The 21,586-nt window shown below is 41.1% G+C and overlaps 2 protein-coding genes across 2 annotated transcripts in view; both read left to right on the top strand.

Moving 5' to 3' along the window:
• dgkh (diacylglycerol kinase, eta) overlaps window positions 1-2,965 on the top strand; it is a gene marked incomplete at its 5' end in the record, with an annotated part of 63,584 nt that extends 60,619 nt beyond the window's left edge. The window contains one exon of the mRNA XM_080498390.1: window positions 2,343-2,965. Within this exon, the coding sequence (XP_080354516.1) occupies window positions 2,343-2,429 (87 nt within the window). The 3' untranslated portion in view covers window positions 2,430-2,965. The remainder of the gene's footprint in view (window positions 1-2,342) is intronic.
• A 7,074-nt stretch (window positions 2,966-10,039) lies between these two features.
• akap11 (A kinase (PRKA) anchor protein 11) overlaps window positions 10,040-21,586 on the top strand; it is a gene marked incomplete at its 3' end in the record, with an annotated part of 29,394 nt that continues 17,847 nt past the window's right edge. The window contains exons 1-6 of the mRNA XM_080497721.1: window positions 10,040-10,080; window positions 15,507-15,603; window positions 16,467-16,577; window positions 16,658-16,711; window positions 18,082-18,213; window positions 20,931-21,195. Of these exons, the coding sequence (XP_080353847.1) occupies window positions 15,541-15,603; window positions 16,467-16,577; window positions 16,658-16,711; window positions 18,082-18,213; window positions 20,931-21,195 (625 nt within the window). The 5' untranslated portion in view covers window positions 10,040-10,080; window positions 15,507-15,540. The remainder of the gene's footprint in view (window positions 10,081-15,506; window positions 15,604-16,466; window positions 16,578-16,657; window positions 16,712-18,081; window positions 18,214-20,930; window positions 21,196-21,586) is intronic.

Here is a 21,586-nt window from a genome sequence, read left to right as displayed (position 1 = left end):
TTTTATTCCTGGAGGATTTTAGTGCTTTGCTGTTTTGATGTAGATAATTGTTCAAATGTTAGTTTATCGATCTAACGATATTTCTCAGAAAGCACAATGTTTCCAGTGTAAATTTAAAAAAAAGTATTCAATTTAATTTGATTATAAAAGTATTTACATGAAGTTATCAAGGGAGGATAATATTCTTGATTGATTTTGAATAACGATTACTAAAACTGTGTGGACAACTTCAAAAAAATTACAGATTCCAAGTTTTTGAATGAGTGTCTTTTTTATTTATTTGTGTCCAGCTCAAAAGTCACAGGCTTTTTTACAGTAAAAAGCATTTTTATCATAACAAAAGATGCTTAAATTCTAATTTGTACATATTATATGCATCAATACAATCACAGAACCTGAAAAGACATTTCTAAAACATAATCAGCAGATGGGATTTCTATCTGAGAAACTCTCATTTGTTGACTTTTGAGGGTGTTTGTTGAAAATAATCTGCCAATATGAAGCTACTTTGGTGCAACATTTCGGTACGACCCAAGCAGAAGAACTTTCAAAAGCAATAGTGTCAATCATTTCAGTTTGAACAGAAAAAAAATATTGACCACTGAAACTTCACTGTATCGTCTGGTGTTTCCAGAAGATTCAGCCTAAAGACACTTACAGGGGTTAAAGAGCAACTGTTTTGAAGTGAAAACAAAATGAAAAAGGTGCTTGGAGTAACTGAAAACACAACTTTTTGAAAACACAGTACGACCAGAGTAAATAGTTCTTCTGCACATGCTCAGTAGACGGACAATAACAACAACGGCGGGCCCATTTACAAGACGAGGTTTCAAGTAAAAAATATATTTTGTGTTTTTGTGTCAGAGAAGTTTCACGTTTTCTCTGCCACAATTTTAAAAAATGATGTAGTTTTCATGTTTGGCCACTCGCGGGTGCTGTTGTTTGTTTGTGTAATGAAAGCACACACACACACACACACACACACACACACACACACACACACACACACACACACACACACACACACACACACACAAACACACACACACACACACACATGCAAGAGGAGAATAATAAACACTAGCAATGTTCGCACACGGACATTCTTCTGGACAGACGACCAAGTTGGAATGTTATTACTGTGACTTGTCAAAATAAAAGTACCAAGTCCCAGGAGAGCATGGACTGGGAGTTACGACACCACGGAGGAAACGCTGTTCTGATTGTCTCTACTGAGCATGTGCAGAACTACTCGTTACCACGGCCGCGGTGAGCATGTGGAGTAGCAGCGTTTCTATACGGGGGGGGCGGAGACCCAGCGTTTCCAAAAACATCTGTTTTCACTTGTTTGCGCGACAATGGATTTGGAGCGTTTTCGAAAAGTTCCACATTAGAAGCCATTTTCAAAAAGTTGCATTTTCCAAGCGTCGTTGTGGTGTGAACGGACGCCTAAAATGCAATGGAAGTTTTGTATTTTGAATGTTCATATTGACTCCGATATAGAGAAAACAGTCTAAACTGTATTATTCATTAATTTTTGCAGTTTTCTTTTGTTCTCCAAAGGTTTCTCCTTTTCGTTTGTGTATTTATTTCATTCAGTTCGACTCTCAGACCACGTGAAGAACCTAAAAGCTAAATCGTGTTTTTATCAGACCTGTGTTGGTGAGAAAAAGCGTTTGAACATGATGAACATGTCTCCAAGTTCCCACCGAAATCTGCGTGAAGCAAGTTGGTGCAGCACATGCTGAGGATTGTTTTTGTTTGGAGATTAAGAGACTTTTAGTATTTCTTACTCATTAAATTAATGTAGATTTTATTCTCTGTTGGGACATTTTCTTGGCAATTTGTTTTCCCTTTTAAAAGTTCGCCCATTTGTAAGTGACGTGCATTTGTGGGTTGATCGACAAAACACGGTGGATTTTGCCAATGAATTACATCAGTGATTAAGTGATTAAATAAATGTTCTGACTTTTTAATGTCAATTAGTGTCTTTTTTCAAGGGGAAAATTCATCCATTTATTTTTTTAGATAGCTTAATTTTTTATCAATTATTAATAGTATCAATGGAATTTTTTTTTTTGTGGTTTTTTATTAATACATGATGACTTTTCTCTGCATTTTGAACCTTTTTTTCATTTTATTTCAAATGTTGTTTTTGTGTATGTGTCAGTGGTTCCCAATGGGTGATCCGGTCAGTCACGGAGTGCAGGGTTTATTTTTTTTTAAGCCGCCATATCTCCCATGTTTATCCCAAAAGTGTTTGAGTATGAGATATAGAGTGGCTGCGTCGCTCTAAACGTCAGTGTCTGGTGTCTCTATAACGTCTCTGGTTCCGTCCACAGGATCTGGGGATATCGAAAGTGGGTCATATGAAGAGAATTCTTCAGGGAACTAAGGACCTGGCCAAGGCCTCCATGGTTGACCTCTAACATGGGAGAGACATTAAGCTCCCGTTGGGCGGGGGGAAATCAAACCGTCCCTTCACATCGTGAGCATTTGGGAGCGCCGCAGGAAGTGGAGGGAGGACGTTAGGTATTCGGATGTTTGTCCCTCGGCTCAGAAAAACGACATTGTGAACAATTCGTCTGTGCGTCGGTGCCAAAATGACTTGTGGGGAAAAGCTGCATGTGGAAGACCTCAGTCGCGCGCACAAAGACAAAAAGCCATTTTCCAATCCAATAACCACTCATTGCACACGATCAGGTATGCAACTTAACCCCTTGTGCTCTCAATAAACCCGTAGCAGAACCTTCCACGTTCGGTTTTGGTTTGGCGCGCCAAGACGACTTGCCGGCACGGTGAAGACGACGTCGGCGTCCAGGAGGCCGTCCCCCGGGCGGGGGAGGGGGATAAAAAAAAAAAAAAAAAAAACGTCACCACGCTATGCTTGCTCAACTTTATATACATTTAAGTGCATGATTAGCGTCTTGATTTTACTTTGTGTGCAAATTACCACTTGAACAAGTTTTACGTGACTTAAGTATTACGATGCCATTTGTTAACTACTGAGTGCATCCCTTCTCTTTTTTTTTGTGTTTTTTTTGGTTGTTTTTTTTTAGAATTCTGCTCTTTTTCTAGCTTTAATTTATTTTTGCATGAAGTGTCAAAGATTTCTGTCAAGTGCCATATCTTCAGTTATTTCGCGTGAAATGTGCTTTATTGGTAAGAATCATAAGAACTTCTTTTTTGAAAAAAAAAAAACAACCACAAAACTGTCAACGTGGTTTAAATATGTGGAGTTAATATCGGTATCTCAGCACGTTCTGTGGATGTGAATTCAGTACCAAAGTGAATGTCTTAAGAAAAAAAACCACACTTATCAGTTGACTCTTTCTTTAATAGGCCAGTAGGTCTTAGGTCTTAACTCCTTTTTAAGGTGCAGGAATATGATTAGTATTAGTTACAGCTGCAACCATCAATATTCTAATTTTTTTTTTTTTCAAGGATTTCCTGATTAATCGATTAGTTGTTTGGAGAAAAGTGCCAAACTGGAGCTGGAAACGTCTTGAATTGTTCCAGGTAGTAGTTCAAAACCAGAATCTGCCAAAATCGTCCTTGGCATCTGTAATAAAAAAAATGAGTGAAAACAATCAGGTATTGAATCGCCTTCGAAGGCCCAGCAGAACAGATTTTATTTAGGTATTTTGTTAAAATAAATAAATAAATAAAAAAAATTCAAATACGGTGACAATTTGTCGCACTTTTCATATCCAATAAAATATCTCACAAAGTGCTCTAAACAACGAGAACAGTAAAACAAGGCCCCGCAAATTTTTTTATTTAAACATTTTTTTTTTTCAATTTCGTTTCAGAAACGTTTCGCATTTACATGGTAACGTTTTGAAAACAATTCCCGTTTCCACGGAAACGGCAGAATTTAGAAAATAGAGTATTGAGCATGCCACACCACTCGTGAGTGCTGCTGTTTGTTTTTTTAAATAAAACCAAGACGATTATCATCGTTTCCATGGAGACGGAGTCGGAGCGTTTTCAAAGAGTTGAGTTTTCAGCGGCTCTGAGCGCCGCTGTCGCGTAAACGCCACTAAAGTTTCGCATTTTCACTTGGAAATGTGTATAAACGGGGGCCTAACACAGCTAATTTATACGCAAACCTTGTAATCATGGTTTCAGTTTAGAATAGTAGCTACTCATGAAAAGGAAATGTTTCTTTCACTGTTCGACACCCCTGATCTATTCAATCTTGAGAAATTATTTAATAATCAATGTCAAAAACATACATTTCAATTGATAGAATCTTAATGAAGTATGTCTTGTGTTTACTTTTCAATTAATTTTATACGATTGGGATTTTCAATTTGACTTGTTGAAGTTCGAGCTGATATCTCCAGCTGCTATTGGTGTATCCCCCCCCGGTTGGGGGCGGGGCTTATATCGTCAGCGAAACATTCCTATCAGATGCCGTTCTACAGTTTTATAATCGCACGTAAATTCATTTATAAAGTAAAATAAAACTTTTCTGTTGATCTACTAGTCGATTGATGGATTTCTGGTTGCAGCTCTTGTATCCGTCGGGTTAAATTATTTGTTGCAGCATCAACCGTAGGCTCAATCTCTTTATTCTTTATTTTTTTTTTCCCTTTAAGGGAAACTTTAATGGCACTTTCTTCTATAAAGCCGCATATCGTTGCATCGAATTAACAGTTCACCTCAACTTTTATACCTTTTCTGGCGCAGTATTTAACACTAACGAGGATAGGAGTTAGACTTTTTTTTTGTTTTTTTTGTTGTAATGTAATAGAGCAGTTGATCTGCAGCCTGCATAGCGTCGCCCGAGTGCAGCTTCTCTTCTGATGACGAACGAGACGCCGATCTCACACTACTTTTAGTTTCTTTTAAAAACCGGTGGCATTACAGGGTATATATTTCAGTATGTGATGCTAAGTCGACGTGTGTGTGTGTGTGTGTGTGTATATATATATGTATATATATATATGTATAAAAATGCACTGTATATACAGTATGCCAGTGTATGCAAACAATGTTTGTAAGTGTTGTAGTAGTCGGTGGTTGCGGACATGGCATGCATTGTCAACGAGCTCACACGTTCGGTTGTGTATATTACACCACAACAACAGTGTATTTGGTTCTAATCTCTTGTACATGATATCGCTGTCGTACTCTTATGATGGTGCAATATTTTATCTCTCGTTTTGATACCGTCTTCAGAGCTTTTCCCCACGTGATGTTTCTCATTGGAAGTAGTGGGGGAGATTAGAAGAAGAGAAAAATTAAGATTTTTGGTTCTTTTTGTACATGCACTCCTTGAGATTTGAGGATGTTTTTGTTTGTTTTTTTGTTTTTTTTCCAGATAAGTTAGACCCTTGACGGACTCCATGTTTAAGTTACAAGCCTGCAGATTTCTTCCAGTGGCACACTGGGTTGTAGTTTCGCTCCTCTGTGCTTCCAAGGCGATCCACGGTGAATGGGTTCGAGTGGGCAGACACGACTGTTGTAACGTGTCGCCGTGTATTCGTGTGTGTGTGTGTGTGTGTGTGTGTGTGTGTGTGTGTGTGTGTGTGTGTGTGTGTGTGTGTGTGTGTGTGTGTGTGTGTTTTAACCAGCGGCCGATGCCCACTGACTCACGTTTCATTTCAAAAACGATCGAGAATGTGGAGACTTTTATTTTTCTATATCTTCTCCCCCCTCATGCTTCCGAGCTTAATCTCCCAACATGTTCCTCCTCTAAGTTAAGCCTTCTAAGCATCTTTGCTGCTGCTTTGTACTGTTGGATGCAGCGAAAAACAATCAGCACAGATTATTACGCTTCAATATTTAAGAGGGTAAAAAAAACCCGACGTGTACAAAGACAGAAAATGTGCATTTCCTGTTTTCTGCAGAGTCATTGAGGGGATGTTGGAGATCCGTCGTAGCGTCTGTAATGGTGGTCAGTGGTTCCCAAACTTGTCCCTCGGGGAGGTCCGACATTTTGGCTGCTCAGAGGAGGTCAAAAGTAAAAAAAAAAAAAAAAAACAATTCTATGATTTGGAGACAAGCTGGGACACTATAAGTTGAATACAAACTGTTCATATTGTGTTATCAATCAAAGGTTGGGAACCACTGATCAAACTCCACATTCTGACAATCCAACAGTTTATTTTACTCATTTACCAACAGTAGAGTGTGAGTGAGGCCTCTCTCTCTCTCTCTCTCTCTCTCTCTCTCTCTCTCTCTCTCTCTCTCTCTCTCTCTCTCTCTCTCTCTCTCTCTCTCTCTCTCTCTCTCTCTCTCTCTCTCTCTCTCTCTCTCTCCTGCTTTTGGTTGTTTGGTTGTCAGTCGTCACTTCTTTGTATGTTTGGGCTCCAACACGCTGAATTCAAATGAACCAGAAGCTGCGATCCTGTGCGAGGTGCAACACGATGAAGGAAAGGCTGAATTAAATCCAGTTAACTCTGTTTGCATGGGATTTTTTTTTTTTTTTTTTTTTTTGTCCTTGCAAACACATTTCTTACTGAACACTCTTAATGAATATATTCTGCTGCAACTAAAATCCATTGGCTTGTTTGGTCCACTTTTTTTTGCGATCGTTTTTCATTCAGGTCAGAGTTCAGCTGTTGAGCTGCTTTAAAGGAGTCATGTTATTCAGCTTCTCAACACTTTCACATGGTGATGCTGCTCCAAAAACATCGTATTCAAAGTTATTTGCTTTTCCTTGATTTTCCTCCATTTGAATATTGGATCATAGGAGCTACATTCAGAATCTGCTGTGTCTTGTGTGAGCTGGACTGGCTCCACCCACACATGCCCATCTATGGGAAGAGGAGGAAGTACTTCCTCTCGTGGTGCCATGTGCCAGAGCAGAACTTGCCTAATTGTGGGAGGAGTCAAAATGGAGGAGCCTACCTTGATTGTGATTGGCTAAACCCCCCCGATGACACTATATAGGGTTTGATTTCTGATTGGCTGGTTGGAGCAACACACTTTTTAAAACCTGAAACATATCAGGGAGAGAGAGGACAAACTTTCTTCACATCGGGCGTCGTTGTGGGGACGATTATTACTGTTGGAAAACCTTTAGAAAGTGAATTTTGCATAATATGACCCCTTTAAGACTGAACATTTTGTTTTAGGGACCGTTTACACGACAGCGTTTTCAATCAAAAACAAAAACTTTCATTCCACTTTGGATGTCCGTTTACGCGACAATGGTGCAGCTCAACTTTTGTAAAAATGCTTCATCTCCACGGAAACGGAGGGAAACTCAACTGCTTGACTGTTCTATTTCCTATTTTGTTGCACCTCTGCCCGATTGAAGATCATTGAGTCTAATCAGATCCGATTGAACCTTGCAGTGACTCTGGAGACGGCGTATATATATATATATATATATTGCCTGTGCATTTCTGTGGCCAAGCAGCCGCCTCACGTTCCGTTTTTCTTCATTCGCCGAATGTGGAATGATGCCGTTTCCACTTTTTCGCCACGTGTTGTGTCCAAACAAAAGTGTCTGCCGCGGTGTGTGAATCTTCTGAGTGCGTTTTGGTCACCGGACTCCGGGATGTGGACGTGTCCGCCACCTCTCTTCCTCGCTGTGGTCTTTTCAGTGAACTGTACATAATGCTGCAAACTGCCTGGTTTTCCCAACGCAAAGGAAAGCCCATGCAAATTGTGTTTTAAGAAGACAGGTTAGCATGTAGTCTCTGACGTGGTTCCTAAAAAACTGTGGGAGAAAAGTGAGTTTTATTTGTTTACATTACGTTTACAATGGCACAGTTTTCATTTGTAAGGATATATATATGTAGGTATCAACAAAATATTTGCATATTTATTGCCTAGGGTTAAATGATATTATGTGTATTGTGTTCTCACATTTGGAATATAATGTTACGGTCGTCACCTGTATTACTATCTGGATGATTTTTGGTAAAGTAGTTGATCATTTTTATGACTACTAAGTGACTGTTTTCTGTGCCTTTTTATGGTTAGAATGCATGGTTAACTATTTATTACGATTTGGAGTCACTGAGATGTGTATTTTTGTATTCTGAATAAATAAATGGTTCAGCTTTTGTTGTACATTTTGGAGGTGCCTTAAAAAATAAGGCTACCTATTCATATCTCTCTTCTTCAATAAAATCAAATACATGAAAAGTGTTTCAGACTCCTTCTGTCCACTGTTACGGCGTTTAACTCAGGGGTCTACAACCTGCAAATCTTTAGTTCCTCTGTATTGGCTCTCTGAAAATTATATGGAGCACAATTTTCATCCTAATATCTTCTTTTAAAAAATATATATTTTCATACATGGATAATTTTCGAAAAGACTCTTGTTAAAATGGCCAAAATGGTTGAAAAGGGCTAAAATTGCAATAAAAATAAATGCTACAAATATGTTAAAATTGCGAAAAGCCGGAAATAAATGTCAGGAGTTTTGGTTAAAAAAATTAAAACAGTAAAAGAAGTCAAAAAATGTTTTAAACTGTCAAAAATGGAGCAAAGTCAGGTCAAATAGTTAGAATTGCATAAAAAAATAAAATGACAGAAGAAAAATGAAACAACCAAATGGGCCAAAAGGATAAAATGGCTAAAAATGGCTACAAAGCCAAAAACATGAAAAATGTATTCTAAATTGTCATCATGAAATGTTACGAATTTAGCAAAACTACATAAATAACTTTATAAACTGTATGAGCTCTTTTAAGAAGGGATTTTTTGGGGGGTCAAAAGTGACAAAACAGCTCTTTTGATGGAAAAAGTTTCCGAGGCTTGGTCAAGCTGAAACAGCAGTCAAATGTTAGATTAACTCATAAGTTGAGTGAGACGTTACCACGGGGAGACAATTCAAGAAGTTTTATAAAATAGCAGGACAAACGAAAACACAGAGGGCTGAGTCGAGTAGCAGTAGACACTAACTACCTTGAATTTTATTGGCTTCAACATCATATTCAGAGGATCCGTTTGGATGACAGCATTTTCGAGTGAAAACACCAAAGCTTTTGTTGGGTGTTGGGGCTCACTTTTTATGTAAAAATTTGAATAAATGAAAGTTTAATTGAAATAAAAGTCAAATATTGTTGTAAATAAGTGAATAATAGTGTTTTAAGTCCTGATTTAAAAGCGGTGAGTGTGTCAGCAGGAAGTTTGTTCCACTGATGAGGAGCATATGAACTGGATGTTTCATATTTTACAATCTGAGATGCATTCAAAGCATTTTCCAGCACAAGTCAGATTTTGAAGTTGATCATGTGACACATTCAGCCAGAGCACAGATTAAAGCTCTAGTGTAATGTGGCTCTGGCTGCAGCATTATGGATGAGCTGCAATTGTCAAACAATTAAAAAAAAAAGTTTTACATCTATAAATGCACTGTTGCATTAACCCAACCTGATTAAAAAAATATACATAACACGTTTCTCTGTCTCTCAGTCTTATCCACTCAGAAATCTATATATATATATATATATATATATATATATATATATATACATATATATATATATATATATATATATATATATATATATATATATATATATATATATATATATATATATATATATATATATATATATATATATATATATGGCTGTTTCACTATAAAAAGCTATATTTGCACGACCAAATGCAAAAATGGCTGCTTCTGGAATATTTATAAAGCTTCCCTGCATTTAACTGGAAATATTACATTCAAAATGAAACGTAATGGATTAAAAGGAAGAAGAAAAAATATCAACATTGCTCCGTGTTCGATTGCGTTGGTCTCAACAGTGTCAGTGCGGCACACATCGCTTTCTCAGCGATTACTGATGCCTTGTTCCTGTTTTCATGGGAAGGATCTTTCAGTGACGAGTCGAGTAAAAAGAAGCGCGACTCATTCAAAAGACCCTTTGGTTCGATTTGAAGAGCATCTATTCTCTTTAGACTTGTTACGTTAAAGTTTAGGGACAAATTTAAGCCATTTGTAGATCTTATATTTATATAAATACAATTTGAGCTTCTTTCTTGGTTTGATTTCCAGGATTACTATGAATGGTGATTCGTGACAAAGTGTTTCAAAAGCATCGAGTCAGTCACGGTTGAACATCCTCCACCGTCAGCGCTGCTGGAGTCCGACACTGAACGGTGAGGCAAAATAAAAATAAAAAAGACTCGATAACTGCATTTCGTGGAGTAAACTGTTCCGTCACTGCACGGTTCCGGTGTTTAGGTGGTTTCATTCCCCCGGACTCGGTGCGGGTTAGCGGGCGGAGGTTGACATCGTAGCACGGGCGGAGAGCGGCCTGGTTCCGCTGCAGTTAGCCCGGTGATTGACAGCCTGTCAAACGGGCTTCGAGGCTCCGAGGTTCGGTTCGTCCGTGGACGTCCGGGTCCGACAGGTTCGTTAAAAACCCCGTGTGTCCGTGTCTGCGTCGTTACGGATGGAGTAATACGAGTGCGTTGAGGAGGAGTGGCGTGTTAACATCAGTGTTGTTAGTCCGTGGCCTGCTGCGTCGGGTACCAGCCTCAGCAGCCCGCCGAGTCCAGGGACCAGGGAACCAGGGAACCATCGCTGGTTCTGACGGATTCGGTGGTAGTGATGGGGGGCAGAGTCGAGTCAGGGCCAAGACTACAACATTCCATACGGAAACAAAACCACGAGTAGAACATCCCAAGACAAAGATGAAGACTAAAGCACCCCAAGACCTAAAAAGACCAAGACTTTAAGGGGCTAAGACCAAGACAAGACCAAGACCAGAGCATCCCAAGACAAAAACAAGACCAAGACCAGAGCATCCCAAAATAAAAACAAGACCAAGACCAGAGCATCCCAAAAACCAAGACTAGACCAGGACAAGAGCATCAAATAAACCAAGACTAGAACATCCCAAGACAAATATGACGACTAAAGCACCCCAACACCTAAACAAGACCAAGACTTTAAGGGGCTACGACCAAGACAAGACCAAGACCAGAGCATCCCAAAACAAAAACAAGACCAAGATCAGAACATCCCAAGACCAGAGCATCCCAAGACAAAACTAAGACTAGACCTTCTCAAGACCAGAGCATCCAAAAACCAAGACTAAACTAAAGACTAGAACTTCCGAAGACCAACACCTTAATAGGTTTAAACTGAGTCAAGACTAAAACTAGAGCATCCCAAGTCAAGACAAAAGAGGTTAAGGGGACAAGCCTAAAGAGAGGACCAAGACCAGAACATACCAGGACTTCCAGGGGGGACCCGTCTGAGTCAACATCAATGGATCAAAAATGTGGTCTTGGTCTGAAGTACGACGACACGAGTGAATGACTACCGCCTTTAACAGGCGATATTAACAATATTGTAAAAAGGTTAAAGTTATCAGGGTCTTACCGAGACTGTTTTTATTCAGAGAACTAAACCGATGAAGTTACATGAAGTACAATCTGGAAAAAAAAATTATCAAGATCGTGGCGTTTGAGTACTGGTCTGAGGACCACCTTTTCAAAGGTCTTGGTCTTGAGTCAGTCTCTGCCCCTTCAAGTCTTGTCTTGGAATGCTCTCTTCTGCTCAGTGCTTTTTCCTTTTTATATGCTGATTGCAGTGGGCGTGACTTCCAGCATGGAGCGTCACTGTACTGTTTGGGCAAATCATGAGGCAAATCACGAGGGTCTGCAGACTTTTTGTTTTTTTAAAGCAATCTGGGATATGACATCACAGATAAAATGTCACCATTTCCCTCAATTTAACCTTGCAAGTGTGCTTAGGCGGTCTACGTCATTCTGTCGGACTGCTGTGTGATTCTTCCAACAGTTTTGTTCAGATTCTTGGTCTGAAGCGTTGGAAAATCTCTGGGTATTGTGAGAAGAAAGGTTGTGAGTCACTGTTTACGTCGTGTTTAAAACGGATGGTTTGTTATGGAGGAGCCATATTCTCACTATCCCTTCCCCCTGTGTACATGGATAAATACATGCATTTATATCTGAATAGTACGCTTGTGGCTACTTGTTTGATTGTTGCATGGTTAGTCGGACAACAAAAAACAAGTATACAATAATGTACATGTCATGTAAGCTGCTGCATGTTAACTGGGTTTTATTGTCCTTTTTATTTCTGTTTAATGATGCTGAGAATTTGCACCACTCGCATGGCCTGAGCCCCCTTTTTTTTTTTTAAAAAGATTTGAGAAAACGAATCGTTACCTAATGCTGGAGGTGCGAATTGCTGTAATATTTTTCAAAACTGGTTTCATACATGTTTAGCTCGTTGTGAATCTGGTGGCGGCGATACGCCTCCAACAAGTTGGGACAGGCAGAATAAAAGCCCAGAGAGAGTTAAAAAAAAAAAAAAAAAGCCTCGGTCTTGGCATTGCAGTAGTTAAAAGTCTCTCCAGGGGAATAACAACACAAACTCAAATGATACAACAAGAGTAAATAAAGTCAGGAACCAATATCTTAAACGTGTTGACCGGTTTTACGTATTTTTTGCTTTTCCTCGCTCACAATTATGTTTTTTTCTCCTTTTATGAAAGATATTTCTGTCGGTAGACATTTTGTGTGACGATGTTAAAGAACGACTTCATGTCTTCCAGGTCAGATCCTTCCTGTTTGGTCCAGTGGGACTCGTAATGGAACTTAATGAATTTACCAACGCTTGTGCTTAACTAGATTAGTGGGGAAAAAAAGAGAAAGTAAATTATTGTTAATCAATCCTTGGGTTTTGTTTTTTTTGTCACTTTACCCATTTTTGAAGTTTCTCTTATTCCAGCTCTATTATTAATTAACAGAATTTTTCTTTCTCGCTCCAGTGCTTAGTTATATTTCTTCCATCAGCATGACAACGGAACCCGAGCATTTTCAGAAAGTGCTCCCCTCTATGGAAGTAAAACTGTGCCATCAGATTCTGAATTCGAATTTCTAACTCAGAATTTTTTTTACCATTCATAAAAATTCAATGTGTCTTAAAAATTCAGCTGTAAAAAAATTCAACCGCAAAAACAAATTTAGCTGCAAAAAAAAATTCAGCTGCAAAACAGCCAGAATATCTGTGCTTGTTATGGCAAAAACACATTTTAACCTAATGTAATGTCTGGGGTCACTACCGCTGGCCGCTCCGGCCCAGTGTTGTACTGGTCACGTGACCAACAAAGCTTCCCCTGATTGGATGTTGGGTGAATGAGACGGGCATCGATTGCATCGTCCTGATGGCAACAGATATTCTGGCTGTTTTTCAGCTGAAGTTTTAGACACATTGAATTTTTACACACTGAATATTTTTAGATCAGAAGCAAAAAAAAGATACGTACTTGAAATTCGACAGCTTTTAAAATTCCAAGTCTGATTTCGATGGTAAAAACAAATTCAGAGTTAGAAATTCGAATTCAGAATCTGATGGCACAGTTTTACTTCCGTACCCCTCCGTTTCCGTGGAGACGGGAGTGAGGTTGTTTTTTTTTTTTAGCACCTCCATTTCTGTGGTTTGTCTCTCGTCCATTCTCCAGTCTACTGCCCTCTGCTGGCGAACCTCCACCCAGCTCTCCCTCTCATTTACTGTCCCTATTCATTTCAGCGGAACACATTAAGAGTAAATACGTCTGACCGTGAAGCCGCCCGAGGCTGATTGGAGGTTAATGTTTGGTCTCACCGTCGGCTGTGTGTGTGTTTCCCCCCCCCCCCGTCTTCCGTCTTTCTCTGTTTATCTCTCCATCCGGCTCATAACTTGACCCACATCCACTCCCAGCTAAACAAGACGTCAGGCTCCCATTGTTTTTTCTGTTTTCTGCCCTTGGGTCATTGTTGATTCTGCTTCCTTCTCAACAACGATCACCCCCACACGTTTTTGTGCAGAAGGTGACAATTCATATTCTGAATGAGCCCATAAGGATTTGTGTGAACCTAAACTCAGTCCCAACTAATTGCAGTTTTTTTTTTTTTGTCCCTGCCGTGAGTAATACTAAAATCATATCTCATTATATGACGGCATTGGCTGCATGAGGTGATGCTGCAGATCTGTTGAGTTTAAATGTGAAACAACCTTTCAGGCCAACAAAAAAAACAAAAACCAATAACAGAAAACTGATTACAGGGTTTCTTTTGTTTTGTTTTTTTTTTTAAAGTTGTTCCCCTTTGTTGGAGTTCTCCACAACAGACGTCACTGCGCCTGCTTCCCTTATGAGTGTGCCGGGATGCAGCGCATACTTGAGGTCAGGCAGCAGCGGCTGGCCGTGTTGTTTTTCGCACGGCTCACCAGAGCAACCCGTGAGAAGCCAGGAGGTCCTGGATCAGCGGAAGAAGCCAGTGGCATGCGCTCTTCCCCCCACACCCCCACCCACTTCTCAGGATGCAGGACAGGCCGATCAATCGGGGGCCGCCGGCCCCCACGTGTAGACCAAACCAGCCCCGCTTTGGACCGTACCTCAAAGGACGGGCTTGAATTTCTTGGGAAACTTTTCCTCCTTGTACACTGTAAATATTTTCCCTCCCGGACTTGCGCTCTCATGCTGCTCACCGAGTGTGTTTCCCCTGCTCAAAGCACACACCCCTGCTCCCTCTCGCCTCGCCGTTTGATCTCCAGTGCCCGGTCCGACTTTTTTTTTTAGAGAACAGCAAAGCCCGCAGTAGCATATTCTCACCAGCAGGGGGAGTCTCGGCCTACTTTTGCGCAGTTTCAGTAGAACGGCACGTTTTTTTCACAGAAGTGTCACCGTGTGACCGAGACGGTACGGTCAGGCAAAGTGTACCCAGACCCCAAACTCTGTAGCGCCGTCCCACCACGGAACCATCATTGCGCAACTGTCATTATGCAACAGGAGCCTTGGCCGTCTCTGGACCGACGTGGGAAACAAGTGTGCGCAAAGTGGTGTATGTAAACAACATCGGAGGGTTCGTGTGGCCCGATGAGATATTTAAATATCGCGGGCTCGTCAAGAGTGACATAAATCACCGACCAATCGGTAAAATCGTAACCCTTGGGTGCCGTTCTTTTGGTACCATCCACGACTTTTGCCCGTCACATTCCGGGCAGTGGGACCAAGCCTGAAATCTTTTACTTCTGTGGTTAAATCATTTAGACAACAACGTTTTCAAGTGAAATTGCAACATCCTCTTTGGCTTTTTACGTGATATCAGTGCTCAGAGACACTGAAAATGCAACTTCTTGAAAATGGCTTTTTGAAAACTCAGTCTCCATGGAAACGTGGGCCAACACTTCTGAAATGCTCCTTCAGCGCATGCGCACCACAGCGATAGCAAATCGTTCTTCAGCACCACTCCCAGTCCATATTCTCCTGGGACTTGGTACTTTTATTTTGACAGTCACCGTAATATTGTCCATCTTCTCCCATTGTTAATGTTTAGAGCCCATTGCTCTCTGCGGCATGCGTCTGTGGTTTCATTGCGAAAACAACCAATGAAAACACAGCATCGCTGTGTCAACGCAAACCTTTTCTTAAATGAAAATGCAAAAAAACGATGCTTTTTTTAGTCAAAGCATGTAAATCTTGGCCTTCGAATCCGTTTTCTGAAACTATTGCTTTAAGACATTTTGGCCATTTTCACTCACTCCGCTGGTTTTGCTGTTGGTGTTCCAGGTGAGCGGCCGACCAGCAGCGGCCCTCTGTTGCCATGGACGCCTGTGCTCGTATTCGAGGCGTCCCCATCAGGTCCAGGGCGTCGGTCCGGAAGGAGGTTTGTCTTGCCCTCATACTTTTAGCTCCTCAGTTTGAGCCCTGCTTCTCAAAAGCTGCTGTCCAGAATGTTTCCGTGTCTATTTCTACTTCATTTCAACGAGCAGAGCTCTCGATCAGCCACAGTAAACCTGTGACCAAAAACACCTGTTTAGTTCTTTGTGTTTTAATATCTTTATTACCTCTGCCAACGAAAGTTGAGCGACCAACAACGTTGGCCTAAAAAGTTATGTTTTCATCTGTGTGTATTTATTTATTGGTTTGTACGCACGCACACGGACTTGTGTTTATGTTGCTACCTGACCTACCTAGTTAGCATCGATATGAGCTAACGGCTATCATGCTTGCGATGCTAACTCCCGCAAAGAAATGTGGCATTGGCGAAGCTCTACGCTGTCCTATCTTCTATTTAAAGACGATTCCGTTTTTACATTCAACACAGATGGAAGATTTAAAAAAGATAATCGGTGTTACTCACTTCGCCCGTCTCTGTTCTTAATGTTCTGGCTGATAACGTTTTCTCGCTGTCAAAACTGTTTATGCAGCACATTGTGTAATTGTAATGTTAACATTATGTCTTTATATGTCGTTAAAAGATTTTATTTTTATTTTTGTCTGCGTGTTTGACCTTTTTAAAAAAAAAAAAAAAAAAAAGTTTGTTTTGGATGTTTCGTGGTTCGCAGTAAAACTCTGTTCCGAGCTGCGGTCTGAGTTGGAAAATGAAGAGACCAGTGAGATTTCTTCGGGGGGGATTTAAACTGTCAGGTCCAGTAAAATGTGATTGGTGATGATCGGGCAGACGGTAAAAAAGAAGACGTCCACCATGATGCTCTTTGACGGGCCAGTAAAACTGTGTTTCTGCAGACTGTGCGTGACTGTGGCTCGCAGTCTGTGAAGAGCCTGTTCAGGAACAAGAAGGAGCTGTGCACCGTCGGGCAAGAGCCGCCAGCCAGAGACGCCACCAGACTGACGGAGGTTTGTCTCTTACACGGCGGCCACAGACGCCTCCGTCCCGCTCGGGCCGGACTCCCGACTCAACGACTCTTCTGTTTCAGATCCACTTCGTGTGCCTGCCCGGTCAGTGCGAGGGAGACGATGTCACTCAGCAGGTGAGTTATCGTCACCGCAGTTCAGATGCTCGGGGCCCCGGTCCTTTCCATTTTGAGGTTAATCGGCCACATCTGCGATCGGCTCCAGTGCTTTGTGACCCCGAACTGGATAAAGATGGTTCAATACTACATTTTAACACAAATAAATCTGCCACTTGGGTTGAAACATTTTTTTTCTTCATATTTTAACCTAAAGGCACCTGAAAGTAATGTATTAAAAAATATCTTTTACATGTCCATCAGGGAAATTAGAAGAGTAGAAGGTGGATCTAAAATAAATAAATAAATAAATACAATGGAAAAGTTATCAAAACAAACATTTCACATGAGTTTAGGTGTTTCACACATGAGGCCTGTGGGCCTGTTGGCTCTAATCCAGTTTATGAAACAACGGAGCAAATTGAAAAAAAAAACTTGCACTGAAACTGTCGACTTTTTAACCCGGCTTGTTTAAGTGAGTTTGCTAAAACATCCACGCAAAAGGTTGCGGAATAACACTAAAGGAAAAGGTTAACTGACTTTTGTATCATTAAATTTGGCTTTATGTTGACATCTATTATCAGTTTTAATTTTCAGACTTTTTCTTCACGTCTACGCTGCACCACAACAAAGAACAACTTTGACGTTAGAATTTAAAGGTTATTATGACATTATTTTTACCGTTTTCATGAAATATATAAACTTGAGTTTTCCATCTTCTGCATTTTGTGTGTGTTAAGCTTAAAAGACTCAAAAGTGGCTGATTGGATATGAGGAACAATATACCTTGCATCCCTATGTAAGAGAGTTTCAGTAGAAACAACTAACATGAATGACATGAAATGTCTCCTGAAATAGTTCATTCAATTTGAAATCACAATGTTTCTCGCCTCCTAAAGCTTTTTCTGCTGACTCATCCTTTAGCTTAATGTCCAACGTGATCCCATGACACTGTAAGGAGGCATTGGACCTTCTGGCAGCCCAGTTTCGGCCCCGGGGGCCGTATGTTTGAAACCCCTACTGTCTACTGACTACAAACCTACAGTCAATTCAACAACATGTGATTTGAAGCATGTGTAGCGCTACTGTAGCTTCTAAACACACTCGGTGTTTTATTAATCCAGCCCTGTGGTGAAACCCGCATTGAGAATGTTAGTTTGATTCTGGGTTCCTACTGGTACAAAAAGAAGTTCCACTTTGGGAACCATTGTCAAAACGTTGTGTTTTCAGTTGTCATGTAAACGGACAACACGCAACCAAAGTTTTGCATTTTCACTTGATCTCAATTGTGTCGATTTACACGGAAACGGCAGCGGGAAAAAAAACGCACAAACTCTAAAGAGCAATGTTTAATCTCCGAGCTCTTCTCACAATCTCTTCTCATATTGCAGGCGCTGTCGTCTCTACCAGCCGGGCTGTGCGAGGTCCTCCGGTCCCTCCACGTCCCCGGCCTCAGGAACGACGAGGTCCTGCTGCTCAAAGACTACCGCAGGCTGGCCGAGCCGAAGGACGCCGGTCCCCAGGTACGCGACGGAGCTTTACATTCAATGAAGAGTTGCCTCAGCCCGGAGTCGCGTATGAAGGAGAAGTGAGCCGTAAACGGGGAAGTGAAAAGGAGGAATCAATGGGAAGTGAGAAGCAGGGAAGATGCGTCACTCTGCTGTGCTTCTGTACGCATCTTTTCCTCTTTATGTGCTTCTGACTTTCCCTGCTAAAAAACACTTTTCTTATTATCCAATAACTTATTCTCGTATGCCTGTATGACATGCTTGACTTTGAGACGGGACTAACATTTGCAATACTTCTAGAATCGGTGAGAAATATGAAAACATGGCTGCCACACACTATTTAAAATTTTTCACCTCTTTGACATACTTGGTCAGAGTCATCGTGCATTAAAAGCTGGTGCAAAGTACAAAAAGTCAATTATCAAATGTAAACAAAATGCATTCAAAAAGTGATTTTTGGTATTTTTTTACAAATAACATCGTAGGACGTAAGTAGTGTATCATATGTTGAATTTGTTATGCAGTTCAGTTACATTTAGGTCAAAAATCCTTAACAGAAAAGTCTTGCAACCCTTTGCAATAACAAAGTTGAAGGATGTAATGATTGTAATCAGTGGTTGAAGTGGTTACTTAGGCTTGAACATATTAGCAATAAATGAAAATATCATAATTTAAAAAAGTATAAAGGAGATAAATACACATATGGCATGAGTATTCCCAGAGTTTCACTGTTTACACATTTTGTTGCAATGCAGATTGGATTTGGAGCCTGTTTTCAATGTTTTCAAGTGAAAATGCAACGCTTTCTGTCGTGTTTTGGGTGTCCGTTTACATAACGATGGTCGTTGGAGCCACTGAAAATGCATGTTTTTGGAAACTGGCTCCCAAAGTGAAACCTGAGTGGCTCCTACTTACTTCTTACTATACAAACTCAGACGTCACAAAGTTCACTTGTTTCCTAATAACAAGACGAGCCGCAATAAAGTGATCATCAATATTATTCACTTCACCTCCTTTATCTCGTTAACGCTTTTGATTTTCTAATCCGCCTGGAGCCAATTTAGCAGAAAAGTGACACAAGGTTAAAGAAAACCTCCTATATGTATACAAAGTCCCACAGTTCACAGTTCACATCAGGGCAAACTCAGAGCACTGCAGGGTTCGACTAACTATGTCCCCGTTTGACCCGGCTCAGGAACATCTGTGGAGGAAACCCAAGATGAAAAGTCTCAGATGTTAAACTTTCAAACGTGTTTATCCAGAAATCTTCAAAAACAGGTTTATTTTCTCTTCCATTACGATGAGTATGTTTTAGATTAATGGCGCAAATGTTCAGCAGTGGTTCAAAACAGCTGTAAAAATGATGTTTTCAATGTGGAAAATGTCGACGTTTCTGAAGTCATTCTTCTAAAGGTGAGTTTATTTATAAGTATGGCGTATTTACACTAGTAATGAAACTAGTTGAGTTTCCTGTATAAACTGTGTTTAACTCCCTTATGACTTGAAAGTCTTCATTTCGTCAAGCTAATTCCAGCTGACGACCGGTGAAGGCAAGTTTAGCTAAATTCAATTTTATTTACACAGCACCAATAACGTCAGAGTCCTCTTCAGGCGCTTTCATAAAAGCAACGACTGTGTCCACGTGAGCAGGCGTAGGTGAACGGGAAAGGGAAAAATAGCGTTTTAAGGGTACGTAACCTCTGCAGAACCAGACTCAGACGGAGACTTTATACTGTTCAAGGGATGGAAAGAGGAGAAAAGTGGCCGTAGGAGGTTCAGATCACTAAACCTCCAGGTCGGCTGTCAGAGAGCCAGAAGGTACATTAGTGACATGGAGGTGTTGATTAACCTCAATCTTGTATATCTTTGCGAGAAAACTGAAAACTCACACACAAACTCAACTAGAACCCTCAGCCCAACGGTTGGAGTCAAACCAGCGATACGGTCACTGGGATACGATGGCGATAGACACTGCACCACTCCGGCTCTCGAAGTGTTTAAAATGTGCAGAGAGTGAAAGTCCGTGCTTCTTTTTTCCAAGATAACTTTTACCCGTCTTCAGTAATGTTGAAGCAGTGGCTGCGATATTAGCACAAATCTCTATTTCTCCACCGTCTGGGTGAGTTTAAAAACTTTTCCAGAGTTATGGTTATGAAAAAAAACATACACGGCAAAATCTTTTCAGCACTCGCAGCAGAGGAAAGACGAGGGTTGGTGCTCACCCCTCCGGATTGCGGACACCGCTGATTGAATTGTTTTTCCGTCTCTTGGCCTCGTCTGTCACGCCGCAGCGTAAACAGGAGCGCCGACTCGCTCTCAGGCTTTTGAAGAAACGCAGGTGGTTTGTTTCACACGCAGATGTTGTTTTCGCAGCCTGTTGTGATTGCAGCCTTGGCCCTCCTTGCTCCGGTCCTGTTTGGGTTCACGCGGGCCGTGCGGCTCGTCTTGTCGCCCGCTGCAGACCTCCCACCTCTGGGCTAAATTGTGCACAGGCACCCGCCAGCACAGACATAACAAGAAAACTCCTCTCTTCCTGTAAAACTTCAAAACTAACCATGTCGATCCCGTTTGAAATTTGTAAGTGTACAAATCCTTCACAGGTCGTCCGCGTTGGTGATTACAGGACGCTTAACAGTTTACCCTCCGTCTGCCTATTGATTACAAAATCCTCCTGCCAACTCCTCTCTTTCCTGTTTCTGTTCTTTTTTTTTTTTTTTGCCTTCCTTTCGCAGTGTTGGCTGAAAGCTGTTTGTGTGCTGAGACACAACCCCGGCTCGGGCGTCTTCCCCCCGGCCGGTGTGGCGTCGCTTGTGGGCCTGCTGGGGTGCTACATGGCCGGGGTCCGCTACGCCCTGGAGCTCCAGGCTCTCCAGAGGGGCGGGGCCGAGTCCAGCCAGCCCGAGGAGGACGACACCAACCAGTCGGTCTCCTCCATCGAGGACGACTTCGTCACGGCCCTCGAGCATCTGGAGGAAGACGACACGGGAGAGAGTCTCAGTAAGTTTGACATTTTGGGGTTAGGGTTAGGGTCTTGCTGGGATCTGGGATTAGCGCCCCGACTGAAATCTGTTGTATATTAATTTTTCACAAATATGTTAATTATTTAAAACTGTCTGTGATTCAGAACAGCAACTGTTTCATTAATTAATTTTGTTGTCACGGTAATTAGGCAACATACGTTTTGTTTTTTTCACTTGACTACATTGCTGTAAATGGGACACCAACTGTAACCCACACATGCAAAAGAGAGAACGTTCAAACACCACACAGAAATGCACAAGCTGGACACAACCCAGGGATTTTGCTGCTATTGTAATATGTGGCCCATTTCTATATAAGTACTCTTCTGAAATGCTAAGAAATGTACTTCTATCAGTTCTGTCTGTCT

This window comes from Blennius ocellaris, assembly GCF_963422515.1.
Source record: "Blennius ocellaris genome assembly, chromosome: 6".
In the NCBI taxonomy this organism is placed as follows: Eukaryota; Metazoa; Chordata; class Actinopteri; order Blenniiformes; family Blenniidae; genus Blennius; species Blennius ocellaris.
This window is presented reverse-complemented; position numbering and strand designations above follow the sequence as displayed.